The following is a 16,383-nucleotide window of genomic DNA, read 5'->3' as shown; positions in this document are numbered from 1 at the left end:
ATACTGTGCATACACATAACGTGTAATGGTAATTTAGAATATATTTTTCCTCTTTTATTGACTACAATGAATGGCCTTCAGCTGGAACTCTGTTTCTGTTTTTTGTTTTTTGTGATGGCCGACCTTAACCTGTTGTGTTTTAATGCAGAATGCTTGACTTTCACAAGTTTATACCTTGGTACGGGAAAAAAAAAAAAAGATTTTTGAATTTTGAATGAATTTTATGCACAAAATAATATTGAATTATATGCGACTATTTCATACAATGGGATCTGCAGTTTGTAATATTATGCCAGTACCACATAAAACAATGTTCACAAACCTAATCACAATTTAATATGTCGAGGAAAATTCTCAGTCATCCAGGTCATTTCCATCCAACAGCTTGAAGTGAGACAACTGGATTTGTTGAGTTTTCTTGAAGATGTTTTGCTGCGAACAGCTTCATCAGGTTTAACTTTTTTGGTGGTGAATACAGGTTTAAACGTGTTTGAGGACCTCAGTGGGTGGATCAATGTGCAACTCACATCACTATAGACTGTCTGTGGAAGTTCAGGTCTGTCTAATGACTATAAGACTGCAGGGAAGCTGTGGTGGTGAAACTGGTTAAGAACCCATTGTTTTCAATGGACGAATGTGACCTGGGGTGCAGCTTCCAATTTAATGAAAACACTACATATACATCTTTACACCACTTGCACGCAAAGTACTTATATAGTACCTGAATTTTTTTTTATTATTATTGCCCAGTAAACAGAAAAATAGGTGTCAAATAGGCAGCAAAATCCTCATCTTGAAGCTCCTGAATGTGTGAGTGTTACTCTGCCATTGCTTCAGCCACCAGCAGGCCTGAATGATGGGTACGTTCACAGATGCTGTCAAGCTGAGATAAATGGCTCCACCTTAGTACTCAGGAATAATGCTTAAAACAGAAAATGAATCCAGGTTGTGAATAAATGTATTAAACATTTGTGTTGTGCATGGTCAGCATTGATTCCAGTTTGCTGTAGGGAGGAGGGGAGGAGGGGAGAGGTGAGGGGAAGGGGGGGGAGAAGAGCGGCAAGTGGCAGTGTTATAGTGGCAAGAAATCAAGCACTCAGCAGCTCCACAATACCCCATTAGTCTTCATTTTCAGCAGGACATGCAACAGGGCCCTTACGTCTTAAAGAACAAACTAAAATTTATTGGGCAGGCTGGCTCAGGCTAATTGAAAGAAATTGTGTGTCTGTTGGGTTTCCATTAGGTTTGCACAGGGTGGTGTGTTGAGGGCGGGGTGATGATTTGGGGGCCTGAGCTTGTTGCCCTCTGCTCGTCACCTCAGCCAGGGTTCCTGGTTAATGGTTTGATCCATGAGCGCCCTCCACTGAGCAGACAATCTGAGCTGTGGGAATCATTTCAGGAGGAATCGTTTAGGGAGGATTTATGAGATGCATTCGTTATGAAGTGTGTACAGGCAAACACACTTCGATCGGTAATGGCGGCTCAGTAATGGTTTACGACACTGTGTCTGCACTTGCTGCAGTTTTGGTTTACTCCTCTCCCACAGCACAAAACAACAGTGATTATGAGTGATTATCTCGGTGTGTGTCTTTGAAATATTGTTTTTCACGACACATCAGAACCTCTAATGAAATGTATGGATTCTTTAGTTTGTTGGTATGTTTCTTATGATCATTATAGGTTTGGAGTTGACATGAAAATTTGAAAATTTGAAAGTGACAAATCTTTGTCAAGGAGTTCTTTTGTGAAACATCATAAACCTTCCTGATGCAGCAAACCTTTCCCTTAGTCTGTGTACACATCTTTTGTCCCTCTGACGAAAAGATAATATTATAGAAGACAGAACATATAAAAGAGATAATTCATGTTTTCTGCAACGTGGTTCTTATTTATATACTTAAGGTCGTCATTCCTCTGTGTTATGAAATTTTGTCCTCCAAAATCTCTGCTGAGTTTTAGAGGCTGTGACTCAGCTGTATTTTAATTCAAATTCGACCTGATGTTCTGTAGCACTGTTGTTGTAGATAAATGGTTCAGATAGGATTCAGTTTCATTTTCTTTTTCCTTTTTTTTCTTTATTGCCAAGTGATAAATAAGTGATAATATATTTTTTATGAAATATTAAATAATAATAAATTATATTTTAGTTGTGATGATAACTATATTTGAATTCCTTTGTAACAGTTAACAGTGGACTTCTTGTTTCTGCATATTTACATGATTCCAGGGAGGCTATCTAGGGAGAATCTACTGACATATTTGACATAATAAGATATTTTCTGTCGAGTAAAATGTGAAACTCTCTCATTAACCGCTTATTTCAGCTATCAAACAAAAACACACACTGGCTGCAGTGTAAGGGTACTGGTGCTATTTAAATACCAGTGAATGCCCAGGTTGTAGAACTCACTCCTACATCACTAAACGAACGATGACATGCAGTTCAAGACATGTTAAAAAAAAAATAAACATTGAGTTAAAATTGGCAGGACAGACTCTACGATCCCTCTGCTAAATATGAATTTCATGCTCTGTATGCAGCCCTATGTGAGTTTGATGAACCTGGTTGCACAGCTGTAGAAAACAAAACTCTAAATTTTAAATTTGCTTCTTATAAATTCTTCTTGTGCTGGTGTTTTATTATCAATCAATAGAAGCAGTAGGATAAGTTTGAACTCTCTTTTTATTCAGAGGTTACTTTCAAAAATCAGGACTGCATCGGCTTCATCTTTATTAATATCAGTATCCAGTGTTGGTACCTTGTTTAGAGCTGGATGGCAGAGTTAAAGACACATTCTCAGTTCTTGGCTGATTAGCTGGGCTTGCTGTATTCTTTGTCCTTGAAAACAGGGTAAAAAAAAAAAAAAGCTAATATGATTCTTGAAATTTGTTTCCGAGGCTGTTTTTTTAGGCAGATTTTACACACAGCATGCATCTTGTTCAGCTGCTGACAGGATATCAGAATGACCCTCTGCTGGTTTGGGATGGAACGTTTGCCTTCAGCCTGGTCACGTTCTGTCGTTGGGTACGTCTTATCACTGGGAAAGCTTCATATTATATTCATAATGTCTGTGTATATTTTAGAAATATCTTTGTGAGATTTGATTGACAAAGGGAGCTGTGGTAATTATTAGACCTGAGAAAATATGGAGAATCTCAGTGTCCTTACATGTCGTGTCTCTGTGTACTGCAGTGAGCGTTCTAAAATGTGTCATTAACAAAGCTCGGAGTGGATGACCCAGCTGCCTGTTAGACAAGTGACAGGCAGTGAGCTAAGTTACAGTTACAGACAGTCGAAAAACATAATCCACAACTGCCAAAAACACTTTGACAACTTCTGTCTGCTGCTTCCTCTCCCACCTCCTCTTCCTCTTCTCTGTCACAGGGTAGATAAACTCCTCTTGCCTCTCCATCTCCAACCTCTACCTTAACTCCATACTCCATTATAATTGCTCGCATTTAACAGCTGAGCTGCTGAATTCTGAAATGAAAATCAGACGGGGGGGGGGGGGGGGGGGGGGGGGGGGGGGGGGGGGGGGATAAATAAATAAATGCACCCATCTCCGGTGGAAACTGACTGGCAACAGTGTTTAAAATAATAAGATGCAGCTGTTGATAGTAGCGACTGTCTCCAGGTTTACTTCCCTGTGGCCTCTGTGGCAGCAGAGGAGCCGTGATGAAGGCAGACAGCTGACAGGTGCTCCAGGATGGTGCTGCCATCAGGTGCATCTGCTAAACTTAACTCAGAGACAGGAGAGGAGAGATGGGGAGAGGGGTGGAAAAAGAAAAGGGAGAGAGAATGGAGGGGGGGGGGAAGAGAAGACAAGTAGAGGAGTGGCCAGAAAATATGAGGAAAAAATGGGGTTAAAGGAAAAAAAGAAAAAGAGGGTGGAGCAGGCGATGGAGAAACTGTATGTATGTATGATTGCATGCTCCTTGAAAGTTTCTGCCAGCTCTATCTGTAAAGAAATTCACGGGATGTCTTTGAACCTGCGAGGCTGGCAGAATAGGTGCCTTTCCGTCTAGACACTGACACACTGAAGGGCTAACAAGTTTACGGAACAGGTCAGGAGATGGGGAGATGGAGCAGAAAGGGTAATAAGAAGAGATAATGAGCAAAAAATGATGGAGAGGAAATGGTAAGAAATAATAAGAATGAAATTAAATAAAGAGAGGTGCAGAGGTAAAGAGAGGTGCAGAGGTAAAAAAAGCTGCTTGCCAGGAAGTGAGTTTGAGTGGAAAGTGTTTGTGTGCATACGAGAGAGAGAGAGAGAGAGAGAGAGAGTGTGCACTCTGCCATATGTTTATATATTACTGCACGCATCAGCACTTTGCAACTACTATACACACATGCTTTCTAACTCTCTTGTCAAAATTGCAGCTTGGGTCTACAGCAGTAATGGATTCAGTCTGTGTGTGCCACTGTGACAGTGGCGACGCTGACTTTAATAAAAGGTGCAGTGTGCTAAAGTCAGGAGCTGAGGCAGGGATTTGAACCCCCTTTGAACCCCTCCATGCTGTGGGGAGGAGGCTCCTTCATCAAAGTGGAGATGAAGTGTCCACTTGTATCACGACTCAGTTCTGGTCTGGGCAAAAGGTGATGGGGAGTGTGACCCAAGGAGCTGATCTTCCACCTCTTCTCCTCTCTTGTGTGTGTGTTGCTTTTCTGGCAAACACACACTCTTAACACGCAAATGCACAGCGGTAAGGCGGGAGAGGAGCCTGACAGAGCCCAGTGCATTGCAGGTAGCCCGACAGAGTGGCTGGGAGCGCTGTCACCAATTTGTTCCTAGCCATGGGGGACATGCAGGGGATGGAGAGGCGATGGCAGCTCCCTGTCCTCATCATGGCTAATGAGGCCTCGGCTTCTCCTTTTTTCCTCTGTGTGTATGTGTGTGTATGTGTGTGTGTGTGTGTGTGTGTGTGTGTGTGTGTGTGTGTGTATACACGAGTGTGTGAGATCGGTTTGTATAAGTTTGTGTCAGACCGCTGCCAAAGCTCCTATTCCTGAAAAACCTGGGTTGATTTTTTGGCACAGAGCACTGTGCGTTATCCTTATACTGCTTTCTTGGCTGAATTATTTACCAGACCAAGAAACTCAAGACAGAAGAGAACAGGTCTTGTTCAGAGCAGCTACCATTCAATACATCGCAGATCTTTGGGGACACCACACCAGCATAAGGTTGCTTGCTTGCTTGCGGTGCTGGCTTGACCAATCAAGCCTTCAAGGAAAGAGAGAGAGCTGGCACCAGACCTGCTGTGATAAAAACACGGCCAGGAATGATGAATTCTTATGATGAGTAAAGGTGGTCATAGTGTGGTAACCTGACCCCACACAACACATATAACACACCATCAGGGCTTTCAAGTATTATCTGCACAAGAGTCTGCACAGTGTTTGGTGTCTTGAGTCATGTCACAGACTTTATCAGTCGGCCTTATTGAACTGCATGTCTTGTTATGTTGTATCTGTGGGATGCTTGAATGATGCTACTTCTGGTGATTTAATGCTGAAGACTTTAAGAGCACAGAAACATCAATCTTATAAGAGATTAGATCTGCATGTGGAGAAATGGCATGATATTTGTAGTTCAGGAGCTCCCCAGTGTGGTAACAAACAGGAAGTGCAACAAAACCTGCAGTTTCTCTCCACTTACACATACTTCTCTGTGGACAGGATTTGGAGAGTGCAAAGCAGCTCGTACTCTAAGCAGATGAAAAAACACAGCCAGTGTGCCATCGTTTAGACCTGCAATAAGTGATTTTGGACATTTTCTCATCAGAAATGTATGGAACAGTCAGCACTATCCTGTAAAAAATGCACGTTTCTTTAAATATTATTAGTTTTAGAGTGCATGAAGTGGGACAAGGCAGTAACTTTCCAGCCTGTCAGAGAGATGTATACTCCAAAAACAACAACACATTTTTTACCTTTTCCAGATGTTGGTTGATAGAATCTGAGTGTGCCAGCTGCATGTATTATTCCTTTACAGGTAGACTGAGCAGTAAAGAGTTAAAATAAGACCAAAAAGTGGATTTTTTTGTGGGTTTTTTAGATCTACCAGATCAACTGTCCACAGTTGTATCCTGATGTATTGCATTGTTAAAGGTAGGGTAGGAGATTTCATTCTGACGCACTTTTTGTTAAATTAGTGTAACTTCTCTTTACAATCCGATAGCAACCAATTAGTTCGGCAGTTTCACATTAAAGCGAAGAATATTAATCATCTGTGGAAGCTATAAAACGCCAAAAACATCATCCAATCCTACGAGGCGCCCCTGTGCGTATAGTTGGCTTGTTGTCACTCTCTTCCTGCTCTGCGTGCACCAGAGAGGTACGTGCATGATGGCCGAAGTCACAGACTGGTTGGGAGGCGTGGCTTCGGGGTGAGCTCCGAGAGAAAGGGGCGTGTGTTTACTTTTCAAATCTGGCTGACTCTTACTGAGTTTTCAGAATCTCCTACCCTACCTTTAATTCTAATATTGACATAATGTTTAAAAAAAAAGCAAACACAACTTAAAAGAGAACTTTCCTTTTAATAGTTAGATATGGTCCATTCAGTCAAAACTTTCTTCATCCAAAGTTTGCAGTGATTATAATCACTTCATTCAGATTAATTTACTAGGTGTTACTGTTTAGGTTGTGGCCTTTGGAAAATGAGAGAGGGAGAAGGAGACAAATGGAAGGCGAGAGAGCAGAAAATGAGGAGAGGAGGGGATGAGAGAGAAGAAGGAAGAGAGGCAGGATGAGAACCTGAAACATTCTGCTGATGCACTAGAACACCGGAACATGGCCAAGGCATCGGAGAATAGTGGAGTGATCAGCCCCACAGGGAACCCTCACAGTACAATGAGAACTCTGCACTGACACTTCTACTCCCTGATCATTCTGCTGATAGTGAATAATTTTTTTAACTTTTATATCTGTTTTTAAAAACAGACATATACTAAGACGTAATACATGTGCGTTCAATGAAGATCTTACACACTGAATTTTTACCTGAATCCACAAATGTAAAGAGAAAAGATAATATTGAAGGCAAATGAGGAAGGATATTTACAAGCACTGTAATTATGACCATTCAGGACCAGGTCTGTTGCTTGATGAGGCAGCGGAGAAGCGGAGAGAAGAGCCATCAGGGGGCAGCGGTGGGAGGTTTGAAAAGTCCAGTCTTTCTAAAGTAGCGCACAATAAGAGGCACTGACACCAGAGTGATGCTGATGCGGACAGGAGCGAAGAGCTTGTGGATGGCATAGGCCAGGACGAATGTGCTGGTTCCTGCTGCCATTTTTGACTGAACCACCGCCTCACTGAAGCCCACTTTACAGAGTATGGCTGCCATGTCAATCCCACTGAGGAGACAAAACAAAAAACTAGTCAAAATGAATTTACATACAGGACCACAGACAGCCAGCCAAAAGACTATATTGACTTGACCCATACTAATAATGGAATTATAATAAATCTTATAACAAAAAATAAACTAAATAAAGTGATAAAAATATAAATATATATATAATACACAAAGAAAGAAATACATTTTTAATTAATAAATACAACTAATTAAAGCATTCTGTAACCTTAACCAAACAAATCCAAATGCAAACAAATATCTCACTTGTAGGTGCTTCTATAGTTATAAAATTATTCTTCAACATCTTGTTTAAAATAAACAATGTTTTTGCCCCAGTTATTTCTGTGCATGGTTAGAAGGGCAGTGCACCATTTTCTCCACCAGAGGGAGCTGTGCCCAATAAAAAAAATATTTCAGACTAGTTTTTTTTAAAGACCTATTGACCCTATATCTACTATTAAAAAAGTATTTTAAGCATATATGAAATAGTATACATGTATTCCTGTCTACTCTGTGATTGTGTGTCTTTATATGACAAACTCTGGTTTTTAAGAGTTTCCTTTACGCCATTAGAGGACAGAAAAATGTAAAGAATGTGCCAACATGAGGCCCCGAATGGCTTTAATCACTGCAGCCTCTCTCGCACATTAACTGCACAGTTAAACTCAGCACACTTAAGTCAGCTAAATATAATAATCCATCTGCACCCCGACAACTGTTTACCCAGCACACGGCGTTGCATTAGCAGGCCACATGCCCGGGCTCTGTGGCCACATAGTGATAATGCTCGATGGCTGCTGGCTGTAGAGTCAGTTTTCAGTTCAGGCCTTATTATCAGCTATAGGAGGAAATCTCCAAGCTGTCGATAATATCTGCCAAGTGTCTCTGGTATTTAAGGCCCTGGCATGAGGCCAGACAGACATGGGCCTTGCTTGGACTGGCACTCGCAACAAAAGTACGTGAGCGCAGTGCTGCTTTCACTTTTCACTGTTGATCACCATCAACAGACATCGGCGATCACTTCGAAGATGAGAAAATGACCTCATTTTTTTATTCCTGAATTGAACAGTATTTGGTGTCTGATTCAATCAACAACAGCAGGGCCAGTGTAATGTGACTGTGAATGAGTGGAAATGTTTGGGAGCCATTTTTCATAGAGCAGATCCTATTTGATGGCAATTTGCTACCATTATGTTTTCCTGAGTGTAAAGGCAGCGTACAGATCAGTCATTTTCTGTGCACTCCATCAGGCGAACAGAAAATATCTCTCAGGTTTAAGGGAAATGTTACACTCTGATGCCCTCGTGGTGTTAGATAATATTAGTAAAAAAAATGTTTGATGCGTTTTGAGTTGTTTTTGGCATTTCATTCTTTTTCCCTTCAGTCAGCTTACTCTGGGTCCACTTTAGTTTGTGATAGTTGCAGTGATCCGTGTGGACTAAGGACTTTTTTTTATTGTAATGTTTAATAACACAAAGGTGTTTTTAAGAGTGTTAGAATTTAGCAACACTCATCATATTGTAACCTTGGAACAGAAAGCACATCTGTAGAGCAATGACTTGTTAAAATCATCTTTCCTTTTTTAAAGAAAATACCAAAATTAACATGTTACTAAGAACATCTCTTAGACTTGATGAATGACAGTATGTCTAACAGACCCTGGAGAAACATGTAATCTTTTAACCAAACCCAGGAATATATATTAAAATGTTTCCAAATGACATGAAGGTAGACTTGACATATTTTTAATAGGGTTTAGTATTTAGTGTATGCCACTGATGAAACTGATGAGGGTGTAACACCTTCCTCGTCTATGAGAGTATAAGTTTCTCTTCATCTGTATCTATGTAATCACTAAAATATGACCAGTCTGAGGGACAACTGGCTGCAAGACACCAGCTGTGGATGTGCTAAAAAGTGAACGCAGCTCATATCTGTACAGTTTTTTTTTAAAGAACACAATCAAATGTGCAGGGAAACTGCGAAGAATACATGATCCTGTAGATGTCTGTGCATGTACGGACCACACAATCGCTGCCAAAGCAGTGTAGACTTGATGTTTTGTTACCTGGATACGAGGAGGTAGAACATTCCTAGAGACATGAGAGAGATCCCAATGTGAAAACAAACTCCCACTGCTCCATACTCCTTGAAGACTTTCTTTAACTGCTGGGTCTTGTTGAGTTTTCCTGCCTCTGGCTCTGTGTCCCCCGAGTTCTTCTCAGAAGATGAGGTAGTAGAGGTCTCCTTTAGAGTCTGCACATCCTGGATAACAAAAAGAGTAAGAGCAAAAGAGAAGGGAGTGAGCCAGACAAAAATGAAATGGTGATGCTGATGTGACAGGTGGCAGTGGTGTTAAGGTCCTTTTGTTTGTGGTGCTCTGCACAGGCTGTGTGTTTCAGCTGTTTGTTTTTAGGCCAGATATAAAAATGCATGCAGCATCAAAATATAGGACAAACTGTCCACTGTGATCGCGCGTCATCGAAAGCCCAGACTTTTGTCAGCCTCTTCTATTTATGTAGAAGCCAAGTCAGCTGATTAAACACTGCTGCTGTGTGCTTTAGGTAATTCATATTATCACATGCACGCACTCTGAAAGCAGTCAGTCACTTTCTCCTATACACACACACAAAGAGTCTCTTATAAGTGTGCAAACACACACGCACTGGTCTCTGTTTGTGAGATCCAGACACATGACTGTCCAAGATAAACAAGCACCAGACACAATCCAGCCGTCTGACACGTGGTAGACAGGTCACTCACACAGCAGTGACAGTGAGGCCACGGCAGACAGCAGACAGCAGAAGAGCATTACTACAGAAGGCACACAACAGTACAGCATGTAAATCAGGGGTCTCAAACTAGCGGCCCGCGAGCCGATATTTTGTGGCCCCCCACTTGATATCAAAGTTTAGTGTTAGTGCAGCCCTCACATTTTTCTTACACACACTTATTTGCTGAGGCTTGCCTTGTGCATTTTATTTTTATTATTAATTGCCCGGCAGTATTTCTCTGATATTTAGTTTGGTATTTTTTCAGCCTCAGTTCTGCTCTGCGTGTCGTTTCTGTCTCTACATGCTCGCGCATTTCTCCGCTGCTCTCTGTACTGTGCACCGTACCGTCCCAACACGCACACACACACGTACCAGTGCGTCAGAATATAGTCCCAGAAAAGATCAAAGTAGGAGATTGCCGAGTGATTATCTGCATTTTGTTGTGAATACGCAGCTCACATACAGTACTTGGAACTTTTTTTTTTTTTTTTTTAATTTTAGATACTTTTGTAATCTAGAAATTGATTGAAAATCAAGGCTGCTGCCAAGCAGTGTCATACAATGACTAGCAAGGCACGCCACAGGCTAGGGTGAAGTGTCTTGCCCAAGGAGACACAACAATGACTTAGGGAGGAGTTGGGATTGAACCACCAACCTTCCAGTTATTGGACAACCCTGCTATACCACTGCTGCCCCCAAATTTTTTTTTTTAATCTGGATGCTACTTGAATAGAACACGTGTTCTCAGTAGCTGCCCTCACTAAACAAGCTGCGCACATGCCTGACTCACTCTGACTGATGTAAATAAATAATACATATAATCCTCTGTGTGACAAAAAGCCTTGAGGGTTAAATTTTGTCTCGGCAGGTGAACCCGTCGAGCAAGTGTTTTTTTTTTGTGTGTGTGTGAAACAATCAAGATCCTTATCAGTTGGCTATTAATTGTCAGGTGTGAAAAATTCTGTGTAAATATTCTTAACTGAAGCTGCAGGTTAAAATTTGCATGTTTCCATGTTTGAGTTTGACATGAAACTGAGAACAGTGCAAGGACTTCCTACATGTAAACTGACAAACAAACACAACAGCAGCATTTTAACCAGTATACAGACTGAGGGCAGTAAAGCTCATCGAACCATGACAGCCCAGTAAAAGTCCTGCAGCCATTCTGGGGGATTCATGGTTAAAATACGTCTCCTTGCAATCAGGAACTATCAGAACGAAGTCTAAACAAACAACACAAAGAATCTAAACAGAACGTTTTTAACTCGAAACACCCACAATGCTGCAATTACAACATCTCTTTCAAATTGTCCACTAATAAATAATTATGCTACTTTTATTAACCCTTTGAAATATTTGCTGTACATGTACAGTAACATAAACACTATGACTATAAATAAAGCAGTTTAGTATCATCTGAAAGGACACTGCTGTCCAGCACTTCCTGTTTTAGGCAAGTTCAAATATATTTCCTCTGCCAAGAGGAAATCCGATCCTCCTTGGAGAAAACAGAAAATACCTCTGACCTATATCATCGACCTGTTTTCACAGAACATATTGACATTGGGGCTACAGAGTACAGACATTCACTTAGTACAAAGGACACAGTGTGGCCTCTTTAAAGGCAATCTGTAGCCTATTAGGCTTTGACATAAACTCTACCACTAAAATGGTAAAGATACAATAGCGTTGCGTCACTTACTGCAGTATGCTTATTGAGTCAGGATGTTCTACAATATTGTGTGTTTGCAGTAGGACAGCTTTTGACCCTCAGTTGGCATTACTAGGTGACGCAGCACGACTCATGAATAGGTTTAGTGGCATCTTCGAGGAAAGAACAGTAGCACCATTTTGCATTTTATCAACACTATTTAGCACTACAAGCAAAGACTGATTAGAGCAATAAGGTCAAAATAAAAGGGCGTAGTGTTGTCCCAACTGTATGCAAGTGGGTAGTTAATGAGTGCAGATACTAAAGGTAAACATTAGAATCATGCAATTCTGAAAGCAGGGAACAGTTTTCACATGATCTCAGTTTAGCATATTAGCATAATATGCTTCAGTAAAGCTTGCTGTAATGCTAATAAATGCTAGCACAAAGGCCAGCTGAGGCTGAACTTTTTTTTCACTCTTTGTTGTAACATTTTTAAAACAAAGTGCCAATACTGTGACCATGTTTGAGTTGTTGAGAAATCTGAAGTTGAGTTGTTGTCTGGAAGACAATGGTGGCAGACTTGGCCTTCTGTTGATTCACTACCATGTGCTGTTTCCTGACTTTGTTTTACTGCACTGACATTCAGTTTACAGGCTGTCTTCTTTGCTGGGCCTGAATTAATCAAGAAAGCAGAAAGAATGAAGGAGAAGAAAGAGAAGATGAGGGAAACAAGCTGATCCTTTCTCTCGGCTACGATTTGTCTTGCTAAATTTTGGCCTGAGCTCCTTGGATGAAGCCATAGACTTGGCAACATATTAGCTGGGCTGTCAACAATGGACAATGGAAGTGTCCAGCGTGGGTGAGGGAGCAGGCCTTTAGCTTTTCAGACGTGAGACAGGCCAAGCTAAAAGTAAAGGCAGGCTGCACTGTGGGAGGGTCATGTGAGCAAGCAGCTAAAGGGAGCTGTGTCAAGGCGGGTGTATGGGAGGGGAACAGTGGGGCTGCTGTGTCTGATAACAGCTTTTCAGCGGCAAAAAAACACATGCAAAGTCACTGTGGCATGGAAACACAGAAAAAAGACACACTCACATGTACACACACACACAAAGCAGGAGCAAAATGGTAAAAAAGGAACTCTTCCAACAAGTCAAACTGCATACCTACATAACCTTGTATACTGTTGATTTGAATGTGGGTAATCAAAACAATGAGGGGAACAATCTTTTACCACCTGAATCCAGTTTGTCTATCAGTACGGGGACATGCCTCTAATGGCTCCTTGTAGATAAACTATAGACACATTAATGACTCTAATTGATCAGCAGATGACGCCATGATGTATGACCTTCTTTGACATATCACACGTCTCATCTTGTCTCTGTCCCATTGTCATTTCTCTGCTGCAGCTTTTGAACATATTAGGTTTTTATGTATTATTTTTTACATTTTTGGATTAGCCACCAAAAATGTACGGGACAGTCCAACTGGAGATAAGAAGAGAAGAGTGAAGTGCAAACAAGCAGGCATGTTTTCATTCTCGCAGCACATCTATCTGCAGGCACGCTCAGTGCACTGCTAGGAAAGGCTACTGTAGCTACTAATGGTGCCTGCTAAGAGCATTATGGCATTTAAGAAATGTTGTGTGTGGTGTCTCATCATGCTGGCTTTCACACTCATTGATTCCTTGCTATGACTAACTTTGTTGATGACTACAGATCTCTGCCTCATTTTTCCTCTTTCTCCATCAGTACCACTTCTAATAATCTAATAATACTCACCTCAGCCTCAGTATCAGTGAGTAAACATGAAGGACACTGAAACAGACAGTGGCTTAGATGATTGTTTTGATATACTTAATGACTGCAGCTGTACTAACTGGTTCTAGCCTGTGTCTTTATAAACATGTAACCCAGTGTAAACTTCTCACCTGTGTCTGTGGTGCCTTCTACAGCAGCTCAGTGTGAGCGAAACAGCTCAGGCCAACATGAGAACTTGCACAGTGTGTTAAACATGAAAGGCCTCTGTACAGCAGACAGTGTTTTGTGTGCAGTCAGGTGTGTGTGAGAGGCAGCGCGTGCTGTGTAAATGACACTTCTGCTGGTTTATGGAGGCAGATTAATTCTACATGGAGCTCACAGCACACACAGACAGCCCACATAGCTGCGCGCGTCACAGAGTTGTATAACAAGCCTGTGAGGAGGTCTGAGCAGGCTGCTTTCTGCAGATTACATAGCTGTGTTATGAATCCTGTCTGGTGTGTGTGTGTGTGTGTGTGTGTGTGTGTGCGTGCTCACTGGGGGTTACACAAACACTTGAGTCGAACAGTTTACCTCTTTGTTGCTGTCAGCCGGCTCCTCGTCGCTCTTCCTCTTCTGCGTGGCCGTGGATGAAGCTCTGGTCTGCATGGCTCTGGTGGAGCAGCGTCGGTTAGAAACCTCCCAGCAGCCACCTGTAAACAAAACATTACCCCCCGGGTCTCCCCTGCTGTTATGGCGCCTGTTTGTAGAAAAGAGCGGCTGCCTGATAATATCACGCTGCACGCTTTTGGAGAGACCCACAGCCACAGTGGCCACCCGGTTCAAGTGTCTCCATTCCGTTGTTACAAAACCAAACGACGCGTCCCAGTTATGAACGGGGTCCGGCTGTTGCTTTTCCGGGCGCACTACGGACGCACATAAAGCCCGGTGAAACGTGTGGCCCACCGTGCGTGCTGTCACGGTGACGTCCTTCAGTCTGTTTGCTTTAAGTCGCACCAGAAACGAGCCGGCTGCCTTCAAAGCCTGATCCGGAGCCGCTGCTGCTGCGCACAGCCTCCCCGTGCGACACAGAAACATTATCGGCAAGAGCAACTTTGTGTCTCTGGACACAAACAAATAAATAAAAACGCCTAAACCTTTCAATAGAACTAATTAGTGGTGTAAGTAGCTGTAAACATGCTGCCCTGTGCCCTCTCCCGTCCCTCCGGTCCTCCTCTTGACCGATTATCACCGACAGCCAATGAGGGCTGCGCGCAATCGCAGATAGTAAAAGGCTGGCGTGAAGGGGGGGGGGGGGTATTTAAAGGTATAACCGGGCTGACTCATGCAATTCAGCGATAGGATGAAACCTCATGTCAATATACGTGTGTAAATCCACCTGCTGTATCATTATTAACACTCATGATGTCTGAGTAATGTATTTATTGAATACACTGATAAACATGGCGGCCAAGTTTAACAGTAAGACATGCATTACTACAGAACTGCAGGCGATAAGAGCACACTTTCCATTAGTGGTGCTCTACACAGTCTTTTTAAATAGTCATGTAATAATTTCTTTAGGAGTAATTTGAGAATAAAATAAGCAATCAAGCAAATTGACACAAAAATAATCGTCTTTACATCCAGCGGCAGGTTTTTTTTAGGGTGTTAGAGACATAAAAGTGAAAGATCTGGTGTTACTGTGGTCATAGTTTAAAGTTGATAATTCTGCAGCAACTTTCCCCAGACACTAGAAACCTTTGAAGGAACTCAGAATGGTTCCACAGTGAAACTACTTAAGCTACAAAAAAAAATCCCTGCCTTCAAAAGTGCTGTAAATTCATTTCCACATGTTACCTGAGAATACACTTGTTCATGAGTTGTTGTTTTTTTACAGTGCAGGGAGTTGAGTCAAATGTAAGGTAGTATGAATGTGTAAACAGTGGTGTCAAATAACAAACTAAATACTTTGTTATCATACTTAAAGGTAGGGTAGGAGATTTCATTCTGATGCACTTTTTGTTAAATTAGTGTAACTTCTCTTTACAATCTGATAGCAACCAATTAGTTCAGCAGTTTCGCATTAAAACAAAGAATATTAATCATCTGTGGAAGCTATAAAACGCTAAAAACATCAGCCAATCCTCCGGGTGGACCCTGCGTGGAGTATTGGCTGGTTGTCACTCTCTTCCTGCTCTGCGCGCACCAGAGAGGTACGTGCATGATGGCCGAAGTCACAGACCGCAGCTCGTCTTCAGGTAATGTGCGTCCATGTGATTGGGAGGCGTGGCCTTGGGGTGAGCTCAGAGAGAAAGGGGCATGTGTTTACTTTCGAAATCTGGCTGAATCTCACTGAGTTTTCAAAATCTCCTACCCTGCCTTTAAGTAGAATTTTTAAAATCTTATGTTTAACTTCATCCGTCTCCATCATCCATCGTCTATCCTCACGGTGCTCTAAATTTCCTGCATTAGAAATGAAAGCGTTGACTAGAAGCACCAATCACAAAGTCTGGCCTTCTGGAGCATTTAGTGTGTTAGTCTGAATTGTGGCAGCTGTGTGTGATGTCACAGAAGAGATGAGGCAGCAGGCCATGGCTGACAGAGCTGTTTTTTTTATATAATAGTTCTGCATCAACAGAATTTTTTTTGCCTCAGGGAAAACTACAGACTTTCTCCATTCTATTTTCCCTTTTGTTTTCACCTTCATGATACTCTTGTAAATTTTGCAGGCGTGCGCAAAATAAAACCGATAAAACGTCATCTAAACCCAAAAAGGAAGTGGTAAGAAAGCTTCAGAGCAAAGATCCCACTCTACAACCACTTTATTTTGAAAGCACACTTCCTTAAATATTCCAGTGTGA

The 16,383-nt window shown here is 41.8% G+C and overlaps 1 protein-coding gene across 1 annotated transcript; it reads right to left on the bottom strand.

Moving 5' to 3' along the window:
• Nucleotides 1-6,517: 6,517 nt before the first annotated feature.
• fam210b (family with sequence similarity 210 member B) lies at nucleotides 6,518-14,767 on the bottom strand. Its single transcript, XM_028406165.1, has 3 exons — nucleotides 14,114-14,767; nucleotides 9,424-9,620; nucleotides 6,518-7,353 (listed from the first exon to the last, which is right to left on the bottom strand). The coding sequence occupies exons 1-3, from the start codon at nucleotides 14,615-14,617 to the stop codon at nucleotides 7,137-7,139; spliced, it is 918 nt and encodes a 305-aa protein (XP_028261966.1). The 5' UTR covers nucleotides 14,618-14,767; the 3' UTR covers nucleotides 6,518-7,136.
• Nucleotides 14,768-16,383: the final 1,616 nt, after the last annotated feature.

The sequence above is a fragment of the Parambassis ranga genome, chromosome 5, assembly GCF_900634625.1.
Source record: "Parambassis ranga chromosome 5, fParRan2.1, whole genome shotgun sequence".
Lineage (NCBI taxonomy): Eukaryota > Metazoa > Chordata > Actinopteri > Ambassidae > Parambassis > Parambassis ranga.
This window is presented reverse-complemented; position numbering and strand designations above follow the sequence as displayed.

Coding starts and splice junctions, on each gene's coding strand:
- fam210b (XM_028406165.1), bottom strand. CDS start 14,617: ATGTTTCTGTGTCGCACGGGGAGGCTGTGCGCAGCAGCAGCGGCTCCG. Junction 9,621..14,113: donor CGGCTGACAGCAACAAAGAG/GTAAACTGTTCG, acceptor TTTGTTATCCAG/GATGTGCAGACTCTAAAGGA. Junction 7,354..9,423: donor TTCTACCTCCTCGTATCCAG/GTAACAAAACAT, acceptor TTGTCTCCTCAG/TGGGATTGACATGGCAGCCA.